The sequence below is a fragment of the Cuculus canorus genome, chromosome 1, assembly GCF_017976375.1.
Source record: "Cuculus canorus isolate bCucCan1 chromosome 1, bCucCan1.pri, whole genome shotgun sequence".
NCBI lineage: Eukaryota > Metazoa > Chordata > Aves > Cuculiformes > Cuculidae > Cuculus > Cuculus canorus.
Genome location: NC_071401.1, coordinates 119738371 through 119755108, shown reverse-complemented (window position 1 = coordinate 119755108; position 16738 = coordinate 119738371). Strand labels below are relative to the sequence as shown.

At 45.0% G+C, this 16738-nt stretch overlaps 2 protein-coding genes across 5 annotated transcripts in view; one reads left to right on the top strand and one right to left on the bottom strand.

Annotated features, from left to right (window-relative positions):
• GRAMD1C (GRAM domain containing 1C) overlaps window positions 1-1103 on the bottom strand; it is a 58481-nt gene extending 57378 nt beyond the window's left edge. Inside the window, exon 1 of one of the 3 annotated variants that reach the window (XM_054088856.1) lies at window positions 637-1103. In XM_054088856.1, coding sequence (XP_053944831.1) covers window positions 637-699 — 63 coding nt within the window. In that variant the 5' untranslated portion in view covers window positions 700-1103. Of the gene's footprint in view, window positions 1-479; window positions 499-636 lie in introns of those variants that run through there. The other 2 variants (XM_054088836.1, XM_054088846.1) reach the window with 2 other exon arrangements.
• Window positions 1104-7576: 6473 nt separating this feature from the next.
• Window positions 7577-15597, top strand: LOC128849195 (synaptogenesis protein syg-1-like). Of its 2 annotated transcripts, none has more exons than XM_054049605.1 (4): window positions 7577-7718; window positions 11436-11879; window positions 14228-14368; window positions 15486-15597. In XM_054049605.1, exons 1-4 carry the CDS (start codon window positions 7652-7654, stop codon window positions 15488-15490), a joined length of 657 nt encoding a protein of 218 aa, XP_053905580.1. In that variant the 5' UTR covers window positions 7577-7651; the 3' UTR covers window positions 15491-15597. The 2 variants fall into 2 exon arrangements, with proteins under 2 accessions (XP_053905580.1, XP_053905588.1); XM_054049613.1 differs by having other exon boundaries at window positions 15491-15510.
• The last annotated feature ends 1141 nt before the right edge of the window (window positions 15598-16738 follow it).

The window sequence follows — 16738 nt, the reverse complement described above, 5'->3', positions numbered from 1 at the left end:
TAAATTCAAGCACAACACTTGGCCAATAGTCTTATAACTATAATACTCCTATCACTCTTCTGCAGCGCTCTCCGTCAATATGAATATTCTTCACTTAGTGGGTCAGTTCTACTTTAAGAAGGGAAACCAAGCTGCAGAAAGGCTCTTGTCCCAGGCCACCCAACTGGGACCACACTAGTCCAGGAGACTTGTCCCAAGCCACCTAACTTGGACCACTACAGTCCAGGAGACTTGTCTCAACCAACGGGGACCGTGCCAGTCCAGGGCCCTAACCAGTATCTAACACTGCCCGTACTACTGCATCGATCAGAGGGAAACAACGCAGGGCTTCGAGTCCAGGACGACTCAAACCCAAACTGATCCGGAGAGTGCAAGGACTCGGGGGGGGGGGGGGGGGGGGGGGGGGCGAACACACGAGGGGTGCGAGGACACCCACGAGGCCCCAAGACGGGGGGGGCAGAAGCAGAAAGCAGCGTCACCCCAGGCTACGTGGCGTGAAAGAAGGAGGGCTCCCCCGCGAACACACGGGCCCCGCCAGCCCCGCGCCCTCCCCGGGGGTCCCGCAGCCTCCCCGCCGGCGCCCCGGGGAAGAGCGGGGCCGGCGTCCCCCTACGCGGCGGGGCGAAAGGCACTTACCATGGACGGGGGCGAGCGCGGCGCGGCACCCACTGCCTGCCTCGGCGGGGCCAACGCCGCCATTTAAAGGGGCCGGGGCGGGAGGCGGCGGCCACGGGCACAGCGGCGCCGCGGCCGCTGCTCCTCGTCTTGTTCTTGCTCCTGTTGCTGCTGCTGCTGCTGTAGCTGCTGCTGCTCCTGCTGTAGCTGCTGCTCCTGTTGCTATTGTAGCTGCTGCTGCTGTTGTAGCTGCTCCTGCTGCTGTTGCTTCTTCTGCTGTAGCTGCTGTAGTTGCTGCTCCTGTTGCTGCTGCTCCCGCTCCTGCTCCTATTGCTGCCTCTTCTGTAGCTGCTGCTGCTGTTGCTGTGAAACTAAAAATGCCGGTAAATAAAGTAAGACTGGTTTTGGAGTTTTAGAAAGCAGGCACCCTTTATCAGGCCTGGGCAACACGAGGGAGCGATCTCCATCAGTAGTGTGCGGCGAGACAAGAGCTGGGACAGAACAGATTTCCCACTTACATGCATATGGATACATTTTCCCAGAAATCTTATGCATATTCTATTGCCAGGTCTGATTTTTCATTTGAGATAGAGAGACTCCAAACAGGGGTGATTACAGAAGACACATCTTGTTCAGCACAGATCACACTGAACACAAGACGTTATCGTCTTCAAAGAATGAAAAGTGTCTGAAAAAAAAAAGTCTGAAAGAAAACATGCTATCAGATGGACATCCTGTCTAACTTTCAAGAAATACAACTTGTCAAAAACGGACAATGCACAATCTTTTATCAAATCAAACAAAAGTTTATTATGAAAAATTTATTATGAGGTATTAAATTTGCAAAGCAAGGAAGCAGCGCTGAGCGTGTGGCTGAGGTTAAGTCGTGCAGACCAGGCAGAGGTGCACCTGGTCCACGCTCCCCTTCCCTTTTATACATTTTGCGAAAACCCTTACATTTTGGAGTGAAAGCAGTTAACAATAAGGCCCATCTGCCCCCTCCCATGAGACCAATGGGCAGAAGGAGGGGGGAGAATGGGGCGAGGGGCACCCATTGGTGAGCACTGCCCCTCCACTGAACCCTGCACCACAGACCAGCTGGCAACACCAAAGAAAGATATTGGGATCTCCATCTACCCTCAAGCCAAAAATGCCAATGCCTTATTCAATTTCCTTAATATTTGATCTAATTTTTGGCTTGAGGTTGGAACTTTTAATCCACTTTTCTTTCCACCGTTTTTCTATACCTAGATTGAACCCATCCCATGTCTGAACTAAATCATGTACAATCCACTAAATTTTAAACAATCATCTTTTATCTTTTTTTTATCTTTTTCCACCCTTCATAGTCCATCATGAGGGTCTTTAGGGGTCGCATTACATGCCCTTATTTGGCATTGTTTACCAGCGCAAAGCCAACCGTTCTTCCCTGTTTTTCACAAACTACTTGGATGAGACTAAACTTTAGCTTAAATCAAAAATACTCAGCTTTTTCTAATAGTAACTAGTTCTTGTATCAGCTACTGTAGCTGCTGCTGTTGCAGCTGTTGCTGCGGCTGTTGTTAGCACTGCTATTGGGGCTGCCAAGGAGGGGAAGCTGTTATGGGAGGGGAGGACACTGCGCTTCAGATTTCGTCCCCAGCCAGCTCTGGCAACTCCTCAGCCTCTTTCAGAAGGGTTAATTATGAAGGCTCAGAGTTGGTGGATAGTTTGGACTTGTAGCAGTAAAAACTCCTGGCATGCTGGGAGTCATGGGTCGTTTCCACTGAGGTATGTGAGCTTCACATGTGCCATGGGCAGGGACACCTCCCACTGGACCAGGCTGCTCAGAGCCCCATCCAACCTGCCCTTGAGCACCTCCAGGGCTGGGGCTTCCACAACTTCCCTGGGCAACCTGTCAGTGCCTCACCACCCACATTGTAAAGAATTACTTCCTAATGTCTAGTCTAAATCTGCCCCTCTCCAATTTAAAGCCATTACCCCTTGTCCTGTCACTCCACTTCCTTGTAAAAAGTCCCTCCCTGGCTTTATTGTACACACCCTTCAGGTACTGGAAGGGTGCCATGAGGTCTCCCCTGAGCCTTCTCCAGGCTGAACAACCCCAAATCTCTCAGCCTGTCCTCATAGCAGAGGTGCTCCAGCACTCCCATCATCTTTGTGGTCCCCCTCTGGACCTGTTCCAGCAGTTCCATATCCCTCTTGTGTTGGGGATTCCAGAACTGGAATACTCCAGGTGGGGTCTTGCAAGAGTGGAGTAGAGGGGCAGCATCACCTCCCTCAGCCTGCTGGCCACGCTTCTTTTGGTACAGCCCAGGATACAATTGGCCTTCTGGGATGCGAGTGCACACTGATGACTCATATTCCAGCTCTGTTTTCTCCCTGGTGAATGATCTGTGTCCTCGCGGACTTTTCCATGGGCACAGCAGTGTCTGAGTGCCCCACAAATATTTATCTCCACCACTTCTGTGTAAAGTGCGGCAGACTAAGGGGGTGAGAAGATATTGCTGGAGTGACGTGAGGCACAGGGTCACAGTCGAAAGCAGTAACAAACCCTGGGAGGGGGCATTGTTGTTTTCTAGTATTCTGACATTATCTTTATTTTATTAGTCCAAAGCATCCCCTGCTACCAATGCCAACTGCAGCTGAGATGCTCTGCATCTCTGAGCATCATCGCATTTCTTGTTGAGGCAAATTCTTCACCTCGTCCATCCTCAGGCAGGACTTGTCCTGGCCTTTCTGCTATTCTTTCCATAAACACAGACTTTTCCAAACCTCTGGCTTCATGTCCTGGTTTTGATCCCACTGTTATCTCCCACCTATATCTATGTCCTGTGTCCCAGCCTTGATCATTTCTGGCCCCAGCATGCAGGGCTGCCTCCCTCCTGAGGGAAATCCCCACTGCCCTCTCTGATTAGATATTTAGAAGAAATTCTTCACGATGAGGGTTGCCCAGGGAAGCTGTGGCTGTCCCCCTCCTCCCCCCCCCCCCCCCCGGAAGTGTTCAAGGCCAGGTTGGATGGGGCCTTGGCCAGCCTGGTCTGGTGGGAGGTGTCCCTGCCCATGGCAGGGGGGGTTGGAACTCTATGGTCTTTAAAGTTCTTTCCAACCCAAACCATTCTATGATTCTAATGGTACCAAAAATGCTGGCAAATAAAACTCTCTAAGACTTGTTTTGGAGTTCTAGAAAGCAAGCATCCTTTATCAGGCCTGGGCAATGTGAGGGAGCAATCTCCATCAATTGTGTGCAGCGCGACAGACTGGGTACAGAATAGATTTCCCACTTACATGCATGTGGATAATTTTTCCCAGCAATCATAAGCATAGAATTACTTTCCAAGGACTAATTTTAATGTTATTATGAACTTCACAACACTCGGACCTCTTGCTAATTTGGAGCTGGCTGCAGCTCTCAACTCGACCTTGTCTTTAAGTTAGGCAAATACTGCAAGCAGAGATGATTGCAGAAGACGTGTTCAGCACAGATCAGACTGAACATAAGATTTTATCATCTCCAAATGAAGAGTGTCTGGAAAAACACTGTCTAAAAGAAAACATGCTCTCAGAGAAAGAGACCATGCTATCTGAGGGATGTTCTGTCTAACTTTCAAAAAACACAGCTGCTTAGGTGAAACTTAACTCTACTTTAGCTTAAATCAACATATTCCACATTTTGTGATAGGAACTACATCTTCTATCGCTACAACTAAAGAGCATCAGGGCAGGAAAAGTGCTTCTTAAATCTGACAAGGAGGGTTGGGGTGCAATGGAAAATGGAAAATACTGCCGAGAGGCTGCTCCAGAGGGACGCTCAGGGAGCCCCACTATGGGCTAGACAGGGAAGAGAGTGAAGTGGCATTATGTCCCTTTATAGAACCAAGCAGCTGGCGACTCATCTTGGGAAATCTAGGCTCTTGTTTTTAAAGGTGCTGAGCAGCACCGAGTGGTTTCTGCCCCAGCACTGTGAGGGTCCAGAGGGGTTAAAAGCTGGTGTCCAAGTTAGACAGCACAGGAAGCACATGGATCTGTTGGAGTAAGACCAGAGGAAGGCACAAGGATGATCAGAGGGCTGGAGCACCTCCCGTATGAGGACAGGCTGAGAGAGTTGGGGTTGTTCAGCCTGGAGAAGAGAAGGCTCTGAGAAGACCTTATAGTAGCCTTCCAGCACCTGAAGGGGCTACAAGAAAGCTGGGGAGGGACTTCTACAAAGGCTTGTAGTGATACAACTAGGGGCAATGGGTATAAACTGGAGAGGGGCAGATTTAGGCTAGACATAAGGAAGAATTTATTCAATACGAGAGTAGTGAGGCACTGGCACAAATTGCCCAGGGAAGTTGTGGATGCCCCCTCCCCGAAGGGGTTCAAGGCCAGGTTGGATGGGGCTTTGAGCAAGTGGGAGGTGCCCCTGCCCATGGCAGGGATTTGGAACTGGGTGATGTTTACGGTCCCTTCGGACCCAAACCATTCTATGATTCTATGAAATGGAGCACTTCAAAGCAGGGGAACCAAACAGAGTGATGATGGCTTGCAGATCTGTGCCCTTAAGTCACCACATATGAGAAAGAAGATCCCTGTGACATGAAAAGAGAACCACACCTTTAGGGTGGCTGATGTAAAGAGATGGATGGATAGCCAAGGGATGGAGGAGCAGAGCAGCCTGGTGTGGCAGTGCTGTTTCTTCCTGCTGTCCCTTTCTCTCACCACTTCCCTAGAAAGTGGGTTGAGACTCTCCCTGAAGGGGATGTAGGGACAGGGACTTTCTGGCACCTTTGCTAATGCTAAGTGGGTAGATATCATAGGGCCCAGAGGTGCCAGAAAGTCCCTGTCCCTGACATTCCCTCCCAGCTATTGGCCTAGGTAGGACAGCTTCTACACTGCCAATTGTGAAACTCCAAAATTTACAGGAAAATATATGAAAGAATGTGTGCTTTATTTCACTTTTGTTCCTTGCTTTCTTGATTTGGATGTCTGAAACTCAAATTTTTCAGGCTTTTCTCAACAACACTCAGGGGACCAGTTTACTTTTCTTTTTGTCCATAAACTGAGATTCTCTCTGAACCATATTGAGTTATCCAAGTGAGAGAAACTTCATGTTCAACTGATGGCTGCCAGCAACACTAAACTCCCTTTGTATTCCCTTGGTTAAAAGCTGGCTGACCTGACAGTTTTGCTCAGGCGTGCCCTATTTAATGGAGGATTCACAAGGGAACTGCTATTACAGGATGAAATGAACATAAACAGTGTTTGCAGGAAACATGTTAGTATGTCCATCACGACACACTTGAAGGGTTTTTAAGCAACACAACAAATACTTGAGTTTAAATCAGACAGTCTCTGGAATACTTTTGGTCTAGCCCCATCTTCCCACGCTGACTTCTCTGACATGCAGCCACGGCCACTACCCTAAGCCAGTAATTCAGTTCAGTTCGTCTTCATCTGCCAGATGCCTTTGACTTTATTGGTTATTTTGCCCTCAAACTCTTGGTTGGTTTTGACTCCTCTAACTTTCTCCTTTCATAGATATTTTGGTTTTGCTTACTAACATTATGGCAGTACCTCCTTCAGAAAACCCTCACAATCTACTTTCCAGCTTTCTACAAAGTGCTAGGTTGTTCTGTACTTGGTCCCAGTTCCCTTCTTAATACATAGTTTACGTCTGAGAGATCCCTTCCTAGTAATCCCAGGTCTTCCCTCTCTCCCAGCCCGTTTCAAACAGAAGAAATATTTGCCTTTTAGGTTCCTCTAGCTATACTCTCTCAAGTCTCTACTCCTTACACTGGTACAGGTGTCACCACATCAAAGCTCGAGCAACAAGTGGTCACTCAAGGAGTGGCTTGTTCCTCTTGATTTTGTTTGGTCAGCAGGGTTTTGCAAGTCAGCTGTGCAATTTCTTGAAACAGCTATTGTAGAGTATCCACATGCAAAGATGCAGATGACAGAATTTATTAAAAGCATATTCAAGGAAGCATCATGGCAGTAGCATGATGACAGCTTTCCTCACAGTTTAATAGGGGCTTTTTTTGACTCCTTTTTGCTTTCAAATACAAAGAAAAGCAGAAATACTCATGCCTCTCTTACCTGAATTGTGCTTTGTGTTTTACAGATGTAGAACCGAGTCTTTACTGGATACTCAAGTAATATTCCATTATCTGAAGGGTCCTAAAGATAAGCGAAATCATTAGGTAAAGACAGCAGGCTTCTAGAAAGATGTTCCCATAATCCCTAATCGTATATCTAAGGGAAAAGGAGTCAGCCAGCTACCAGGAGTGGCACATGCTCAGTAGAGCAGTAGCACTGCTGGCAGGGCTGGATGCTACAGGTGAGGATTTGGGGCTGCTGGAGCTCTTCCCACAAAGCAGTGCTGTGTATGTATCTTTGAGTAAACACAGACTTTCTGTTCCAGGGCACACATGCTAGTTTTGCAGATAGGCCATTGGCTATAGCTGTTTTCCCCTCCACAGTGATAGCATAGATGAGCTTTACTTAAACAGAGTCTAAGTAGACAACTTCTGATGAAAAAAAGATTTGTTCTGCACTAGACAAAAATACTTTGGGGAATACATTTTACTTATAAACACTGTGTGCATATAGCCACAGAGATACCTGCAACTTTCTTTCATGGTGCATTAGGATGATAGGAATCTGGCTCAGAAAACCAAGCCAAGGCTTGCTCTCTCCTCACCTCCACTAGGGAAAGGTTCAGCAGAAAAGAGGTCTTCTTTTGAGTGTCTGGGTATTCTGTACTCAGCCTAAAGTTCTGGTTTATACAAGACCAAAACAAAAAAAAACCCCAAAGGATTATTGTTCCCCTACTCTCAGAGTATTTTTGGCATCTTCTCTGGGAGAGATCAGAACAGCCCCCAGGAACTCATTGTTGTCACTTCAAATGTGGCTGTTGTCCAGGCAGAGCACTGTGAGCTCAAAGCTGCGGTAACTTTAGCAAGTGTGACATTCACTGGGCAGAATGTGAGGTCCTGTTGCAATAATTTTACCCATACTACCAGAGGAAGAGATAGTGAGGCCATATACTTCAGCAACTATGAACCAGCACTTTGGGAAGCTCTATAGATCCACAGTGTCTTCATTACTCCTCCTCTTGCTGGTGGGTGAGTACTAAACCACCTTCCTTAATTAGAAGAAATATAGGTTATTTCTAGAGTTTGACTTGAGAGGTTCTCTTTTCTTTTTTCAAAAGCAACTTTCTGCTTCTCCAGGATACAGGAAAACTATATCTGTTGTTGTGCACTGCATTAAAACATACTTTTCTTTATAGATACATTCCTGCTTAGCTAACAGAAATGTTTGGAAACAGTATGTTTGCCTGTCCTTTTCAATAAGAAAGGCTGTGTATCATCATAGCTAGAAGCTTAATTTCTATTTTGGTTCTCTGATGTACTAGCAACTGGGTATTGTCATAAGGTTCACACATTCATATCGTCTGGTGAAAACCGACCTCAGCCTAGGGCAAAAGTCATATAAGTTAAGATGAGCAATGTGCAGTCATTGAGCACTAAATCATAGACAACTGGGAGCTGGATACAGCTTCCTTACGGCACCAGCTGAGTGTGAAGTTGAGCTCTAAAACCAACAAAAACACCTGAAAGATAATTCTTCAAGCACGAGAGGGCTTTCATGTGGGTTGGAAATTGAGCCCTATTTGCTCTTAGCCTCCCCTCCATCTATTGAGTGTGAACAAAGGAGAGGAGGCTCAACTAGAAAGGTCAAATTTTCCACTCACCTCCACCCACCATTTTGGTTCCCTGATGCTGTTGGCAGCTGGCAGAAGCAGCTTGCAGGGCTGTTTGTGTTTGCTCCAGGCACCAAGAAGTAAGTTAGAGGCTCCAGAACTGGAAGAGAGACCAGGTATATGTTATTCTTTTCTTTTGTCCCCCCACCTTCTCTAGCTTGCCTTGTGTATTTCTCATTCACAGCCAATGGTATGGCTTTGCGTGGGAAAGTATCAACCTGCAGATTACATAAAGGAGAGGTTGATGGCTTAGTAGATGCTCTGTTAGTACTGGCCAATGTGGAGCACGTTGTCACATTACAGGGAGTCCCAGTGAGCTTTCTCCCCTCATGGTTGAAAACTGGCTGTGAACTACTGACTTCATATGACAATGACCTGTTAGATCATCTAATCATTCTTCCAGGTCAAGACAAGGTCTCCCATGCTGTATTTCTCTGTCCTCTGTCTGGCACAAGTACTTTCACCAAAAAGCCTTGCATTCCTCTTCAGGAGGGATTGTGCCCTATAACCTGCATGAGAGGGGACCTACACATCACTCTGCTAGTTAAGCAATTGACTTAAAAAAACTTTGAAGCAGAGTCAACAATGCATTTGGCATGGTATGCTCCGAGATGCCAATATGATAAGGGCATTGTCTATTTGAATACCAGTGAACGAGTATGTTCCAGTTTTGCAACCTTATAAATGAGAAGAAAAACAGAGAAAATGAAGCAAGAAAGGCAGGAAGGCAGGAAGGAAGAAAGGAAGGGGCTGTGCTGTGGATTTCTCAGTGAAAACCCCAAAGAGAGCTGGGGTGAAACAATACAGCTTGCTCCTCTTGCATTTTGATTTTCCTAGTTAGCTTTACATTACATATTTTTTTGTTGAATGTACGATAACACAGGTGACAAGGCCAGTTATTTCATGACAGCAGGCGCAAATAAAACTCATGATGAATAGAGGCAATATCAAAATACATCATTCTTGCTCAGTTATGTTCTCTATGCCACTAAGTGCCTAACTAAAATTTATACCTTTTACATCACTAAAAGGAATAAAAATTATAATTGTATTGCAGAGAGTACTTGTGACAGAGAAGAGATTCTGTGGCCATTCCTTGAAAACAAGATAGCAGTAGCATGTATTGCTTTAGCTAAAGCAGCAGGATCCAGAGATAATCACAGAATCTTTTAGGTTGGAAAAGAACTTTAAGAAGAGCGACTTTTAAAGAGTACTCATTACAAAACTGCTCAAATTCACTCTAACAAATAACCAAATATATCACATTGGAATATTTGATGGACAAAGATTGTAATACATCAAGATACCATAAGCTTTGTCAAGTATTTCAACTATACTTTGTAATTTGTCAAAGTACCTTATCAAGATACTCAACTTTTATGACTGCTGCAGCGATACGCCAATATATAACTGGAAAGGGAAAACCTGGACCTCAGATTCCCTAAGAAGGTCCAGTGGGCTCATTGCTAAGATTATGTATGAATATGAGGATAACATCTCATCCAGTATTTTTAATAAGAACTACTCATCTTAGGGGACTAGATACAAAACTACTGTAATATCTGGGTACCTAATTCTCACATATCCAATTCCCGTGGATCGGTGCTCCAGTTACAAGGCCAAAATTTTCACTTTGACATAAAAGCACAGAGCACCAAACAGCCCTGAAGGCTTTTCACATGCTTTGTTGTTGCCTAGATTCAGAGCTGAGCATGTATTTTCTGTATTTTTGCATCCACAAGTTATCTCTCATCTGATATTTAAACTGTAAGCTCTATAAGGTGCCATCCTTATAAGGCACCTGGAACGACAGGGCCCTGCTGTCTGACAGAAACTGCCAGTGCTACACCCATACAAGTCATAAATAACAATAACTATGAATACAACTGTGGTTTTTTTTTCACAAAGCACGCCTAGAGGAGCCATTCAGTAACTCTCAAACCATTCATCAAGGGGGGTTGTTTTCTCAATTGCCTTGAGACATTTGTCCCTGAGCCTAGAGAAACTATTGTCATTGTGAAGCTCTACCAGACCCAGACAATAGGGTATCACACCATTTGGATGGTAATGAAAGACTCACACCAATGGAAAATCAAGACCTTCACTGTGGAATGCTCTCCAGTCCTTGAGAGGGTACCAACTGGTATGAAGACAGGCTATTTCACTTGAAGAAAATAAAACAACAGAAAAACCTTTTCCAAAGTTGGTGTGAACTCTTTCTTGGTGGCAGTTGTTGGCTTATTTTCAAGAGTTTGTTTTTCCCTCTTTTTGACACAGTAACTATTCCTCTCATCTTCTGAGCCCAGGCTTGTTCCCAGAAATGAGATCCACTCATACTACTCCTAGCTTAAGGATGTTTAATACCATGATTAGCAGCTGAGTGAGAGAAGTCAGATTTAAATCTCTACTACAGGCATGTTGACCATGTTTTTCTAACAAAGAGTAGTAGGACAATGTGGTCCTTTCACAGAGAATAGATATCACCCTCAGTATCAATACACATAGAATGCTAAGGTGCCGTCCCCTTTATAGGAGCGGCTTGGGGGTTTAGTCTCTGGCAATGGAGATTTTTCCCACATGGATTTCCTATTCAAAACTTCTAAGAAGCTTACGTTGTGTTTTGGGATGCAGGCAGCTGCATTAGGATGCACAGATATTCACCGTACTTGTCAGAACAGAGCTGCCTGTGTGTAAGTGTACGTGAGTTTTTTGCTTTGCCTCAAAAGCAGTTGAGGCAGGAACATCAGGCACTGAGACTTTTTGGGGTGGGAAGAAAGAGGTTAGTGTTCCAGGTGGAAATGTGGCTAAATGGATTCTAAATTTCACCCAAAGCAATTGGACAAGGGCATTAATCTTCTAGTATGACAGTAGAAAGGAGCTGAAGATCAGGAAAAGACCTATCTGTAATCAGTGAACATAATCTAAGCAGGAACCAGGAAAAAAATCTCTAACATCCTAATAGTGACTACCCTCAGGTTCTAATTCCAGAATCCATTCTTTGTGCTGGTTAGAAGTCCGGAGCAGCTGGGAGGCTTATTGTCCTCAACCCTCCTCTTCTTTCTCTTTCCTGGTACAGATGTTGGTGTTAGTGGTGAAAGTACAAGCAAGGAGAATGCAGCAGTAACTCGTTTAACGGCACAGCCTTCGTTGTTGACAACACTTGAGCCATGGCACCTTTTGGTCACTCAAACACCAGCCAAGGAAAAAGCCAAAGAAGGTGAAACTGTGGTTTTGAATTGCCACTTCAGCAGTCCACGACGTCCGTCCCTGACTGACCTGATGGTGAGGTGGTACAAAGAAGATGAAAAGGGGCAGATGGACCTTGTACAAAACAATGTGATCGTCTTGCCAAATAACTCCAGGGTTTTCATGAGTGGAGACTTGTCCCAAGGGGATGCCTCCCTGGCGATCCTCAATGTGACAATCAATGACCACGGTATTTATTTCTGTGAAATTACACTTCCGGACGGGAAGATGGTGACAGGAGATGGCACAAAGCTCAGGATCAGGAGGGCTCTGGGTAATACCTGATGTTATTTACTGCTTTCCTCTCACTTTCTTATCCAAAACTGGTCTACACACTTGCAGAAAGAGGGAAGTTGGCCTCTTTGACTTCTAGCAGGTAGAGCCTGTGTCATAGAGTGTAATTGCTCAATGGCATTTCTCACTGTTTTCATTAGGCCAACTAATTGATTGGCTTGCCTTTATAAACAGTCACACAGGTATTATTATTATAAGGAGAGGCATTTACAACCAAAAAAAAAGAGGTGATAATTTTTTCACTGAAATCAAAGTCAGTGCTAGGAATGAAACAGGCAATTTCTCTTGTACTCACAGCTCTGTTTGGTAGAACCTCTATGAGTGACAGATGTCAAGATATTGTCTCAGGAAACAGCTCCAAACTGGTTTGGTTTTTTTGACATTATTTCTCTCCAATCCACTAATTTGTATATTCCTTCCTTAACTCTAGATGATGTAAGTAATCCCACAATAAACATGAGAATCACATTATATAATTTCTGCTTAACTTAATTCACATTAAAATCCAAGTAGCATTAGAAGTGCCATGCTACGTTTTCTTAACCTCAGAAACAGACACTAGGCATATTAAATAAAGAGAGAAATTGCTTTGCCTCTATCAGCTGGAAATGTCAAAGCAGCTTTCCTTTTTATGTAGGCTAAACACATTCCAGTCCCAACAAATCAACGCATCAGAAGGTTTTTTTAATCTTATTATCTAATTAACAAAAAATAGTACCTTCTGTGTCAAGAGTAAATTATGCAAGTGCCATTTGCCTCTTACTCATTACCAAAGCTTCTATCTCACAGAGACGGACTAAGCCTTTGCCCTTCTGAGCCTGAGTTCTCCCATTACTAATTTTTATAAAACTACTCAGTTTAAACGGTAGCGGTCACAAGGCAAGAAAACTGTGCCCCCCTCAAGGGCTCGGTCATGTGTCTAATGAGGTGTAATGTTGGCTTGATCTCATAGTGTCAATAGCGCAGGTTACTCTTGCAGTGCCTGCACCCTGGCCAGTGTAATTGCCTTTCTGTGTTCCTGAGAAGATGATCCCTACACTATGCCTGAATTAAAGAGACAAGAGAAAAAAAGAAATATAATTTATAAAGAAATGTTACGTGCCACAAATCCAGACTGTCCAAAAACTGATCTAAAATTGAAAAGGGAAATTAGCTGACTCTGTCCATTACAGGAAGCAAAGCACATATATTTTGAAATAAGGTGAGTAATGGTTCTACAGCACCTTCATTGCCCTCACTTTTCTGATTAAATGAGCAGCTTCACAAATGGATTTAACCTACAGGACACCTCCCTGTATGTGGGAGAAAGGAGTGGTCTTTTTACTAATAACCTACAGCTGGTTTACTGGATGTCCATCCATTCAGCAAGGTAGCACCAAGTACTGGCAGCTCCTGTGAAAGGGTGCCCCAATGCTTGGAAATCTGTGTGTGAATATGGTAGCAAAAGCATCCAAATTTCTAATGAAGCTTATATATAGCTGCATAGATATATGTACTGATCATACTGTGATTGTAGATAAAACATGAAGGCCTTTACTCATTCATTTATTACCTTTACTGGGTGAGTCACATGGCAAAACGACTACCATAAGGATGGCGCAGCCTCTTCAAATCTGATCAGGTCAGTTGTGCACCATTGGCCAGCCAGCTTCCCTCTCTCTAAAGAGACATTCTGGCAGACTTTAAGCTACGGGGCAGATGCTCTCTGTGCTCTGTCCCATAACCCTGTAATGGTCCATCCTACTCTGTTCACCTCACCGAAGGCTCCTCCTGAATCATCCTTCAGTCCCAACAAATGATAAAGCCAGAATGCCAATGGGCTCTTATCTCAAAGAAGATGAGATCATTCCATCTTTGCCATCCAACAGTCGCAAAGAGCAACAAAACAAAGAAAGGACTTCAGTGGATCTCTGCCCACCTCTGGTGCTGTCTCCTTTGGAAGTAGAAAGGGAAACCAATGACTTCCTCAAAAATAGAGTACTTTTTCCATTTAAAAATAAAGCATAGAGCTATGAATCCCAGTTTGACACAACGTAGTATCCAGCTGTTGAGGGAGATTGCTAGGAAGATAGGGCTGTCCTGTCTATAAATCCTCAGAAAGTGTAGCAGCTTCCTACATAGGAATTAAAAAAATCAATAGCTCTGTGGTGCAATGCACTCTCTCCCATGGAGAAGCCCATGATTCTATGTCAGACAAGATATCAGCATAATCAATATCACAGTAAGTAGTTTCCTCTGCAGCCACTGCAGAAAACACACTGGCTGCATTGCATATGCTTACCCAGACAACATCTTACGTTATACTTTCTACCTTCCCTTCTCTCTCAGGCTTGTTTGGCATAGAAGAATCCATTGGAACAATCATTGGGGTTGTGGCAGCTGGTATTGGAGGTGTAGTGGTTCTGATCATTGTTTTAACCCCGCAGCTGAGGAGGTGTGCCCTCTGCATGAGAGAAGGCTCTCGCCAAGGTATGGTACACAAACCAAAACCTGGAATCCCTTGCTAGCAAGGTGAACCCAACTGCCTATTTCTAAAAGTACTTTTTTTTTTTTAACTAAAGAATTAGGGAGAATTAGGCATTTAGTTACGTCTGGTCAGACATGGAATCTGATTCAGGAAATAAGCAGTGTGGATCAAACGCTAATGGGGCTGGCTGTATATTCCATCCCTTTCTCAAATAGTTCTTTGTTTATGTTGGGTAGAGCTTCATGCTTGAGCCTAATGAGTTACCTATGAACAAAACCATAGGATCTTTAATTGCCACATTTGGCAAAGGATCATTCAATGAGATGATGATGCTTCCTTTAACAAAGTCCTGGGTCTCCTTCAATTCTTTAGGTCTATGCTGAAGCATGGTACTTCCTCTCACTAACCACATGCTTATATCCATATCCTGTAATGCTCGTCCACAGAAAGCCTATGATGTTCCCAAGTGTATGTTTGAGGTGTGGTTTGTAAAGCCCTGTAACATCTTTTATTAGATCAGCTGATCGGGTTAGGAAAACTAGGTGTTTTCATCACACATGAGCCGAAGAATTGACCCTAGGAGAGGCTGATGTACCTGAAAGTTCATCTGGTTTTCCCAGCTCTGTCAGCTGGTCTAGAATAATTAGAGTTGCCTGACAACAAAGGCTGGATTTTGAAACAAACTTAGTTCTCATTTTGTGCAACCCAAGATGCGGTCTGCGTTTCAGACGAGCTCGGTTAACTTTTTGCTGTCAGTGGGGGAGCCGTATGGTTCGCGTCTCTCCTCCCGGCATCCTAAAACCTTGCTCGACCTGCTGAAAAACTTCCCTTCACTGAAGGGATGGAAGAAGAACTGCTCCTGCCTTTCACTGGAGCGCTGCCGCCACCTGATGGCCAGCTTGGCGGAGACAGGGACACGGCCAGGAGCTCTGCCCACTGACCAGGGAAGCTCTTCCAGCCCTTGAGAAGCGCACCCACGCCCCTAGGTTGGTGCTGCCCACGCGGCATCATCCCTTTGCGTGAACAGGGTTCACAACTTCTTTACTTGCCAGAAACACTTGGAAGAGTTTATTGTGTTGTACTAACTCACTTGATTGCTCTCCTTTTGTTTTCGCTCAGCGTAGCTTGAGGTGCAGCATTACAGAAGTCACTGGAAGATGCAAAGCCTACCGGTGGAACAACTTCTGATGCCCTGTAAGCCAAAACTGTGGCCCTAGATGGAATAAAAGCCTTAGCCTCAAAACAAGTAGTCTCTGGCATTTTTATTTTCGTTAATCTGTTTCTTTTATTTTTTTAGCTTTGACAGTCAGTTTCAGGAGATTCAGCATCCTTCTGCAGTGAGGAGCAAACCAGCCTTTTTAAAAGGAATTTGGATAGTATTATCACTTGCCAAAACCCCGTATAATTTGGCCACATATCTCTGAACCTAGGTTCTGATGAGTTACCTGAGGCCTTTCCCTGCCTTACTTATTATTTTAAAGGTGGTACTCAAAGTTTGTGATAGAATCATAGAATCACCAGGTTGGAAAAGACCTCTTGGATCATCGAGTCATTCCTTTCTGCCACTAAACCATGTCCTTGAGCACCTCCTCTACCCGTCTTTTTAATACCTCCAGGGATGGTGACTCAACCACCTCCCTGGGCAGCCCTTGTCAGTGCCTGATGAAAGCTGTGCTTCAGAAAAGAGAGGAGCCTCATCTGGCCCAGGCCCCCCAGCTGGTAACACCTACCCGAGGAAATCAAATGTGTTGCTTCTGGTTGTCTAACAGTGATTCCTGTCTGTCTGTGCCTCTTGGTATAAAGGCTCTTGTCCTGTTAGCTTGCTCCAGCCTATAGGTTTGTAATGAAGAGGCACAGAAGGACTACTTGAACGTAGCTACCCCTGGCTGAAAGACTAGGATTTTGGTTTCACAGAATCATAGAATCACCAGGTTGGAAAGGACCCACTGGATCATCGAGTCCAACCATTCCTAACACTCCCTATAACCGCGTCCCTAAGCATTTCATCCACCCGTTCCTTAAACACCTCCAGGAAAGGCAACTCAACCACCTCCCTGGGCAGCCTGTTCCAGTGCCCGATGACTCTTTCTGTGAAGAATTTTTTTCTGATATCCAGCCTGAACCTCCCCTGGCAGAGCTTGAGGCCATTTCCCCTTGTCCTGTCCTCTGTCACTTGGGAGAAGAGGCCAGCTCCCTCCTCCCCACAACCTCCTTTCAGGTTGTTGTAGAGAGCAATAAGGTCTCCCCTCAGCCTCCTCTTCTCCAGGCTAACAACCCCAACTCTCTTAGCCGCTCCTCGTAAGACTTGTTCTCCAGCCCCCTCACCAGCTTCACTGCTCTTTGCTGGACATGCTCCAGAGCCTCAACATCCT

Excerpts from the sequence above, each read along its gene's own strand:
- LOC128849195 (XM_054049605.1), top strand. The coding sequence starts at position 7,652 with ATGAACCAGCACTTTGGGAAGCTCTATAGATCCACAGTGTCTTCATTA. Across the intron at positions 7,719-11,435 it reads ACTCCTCCTCTTGCTGGTGG|ATGTTGGTGTTAGTGGTGAA; the intron begins GTGAGTACTAAA and ends TTCCTGGTACAG. Across the intron at positions 11,880-14,227 it reads CAGGATCAGGAGGGCTCTGG|GCTTGTTTGGCATAGAAGAA; the intron begins GTAATACCTGAT and ends CTTCTCTCTCAG.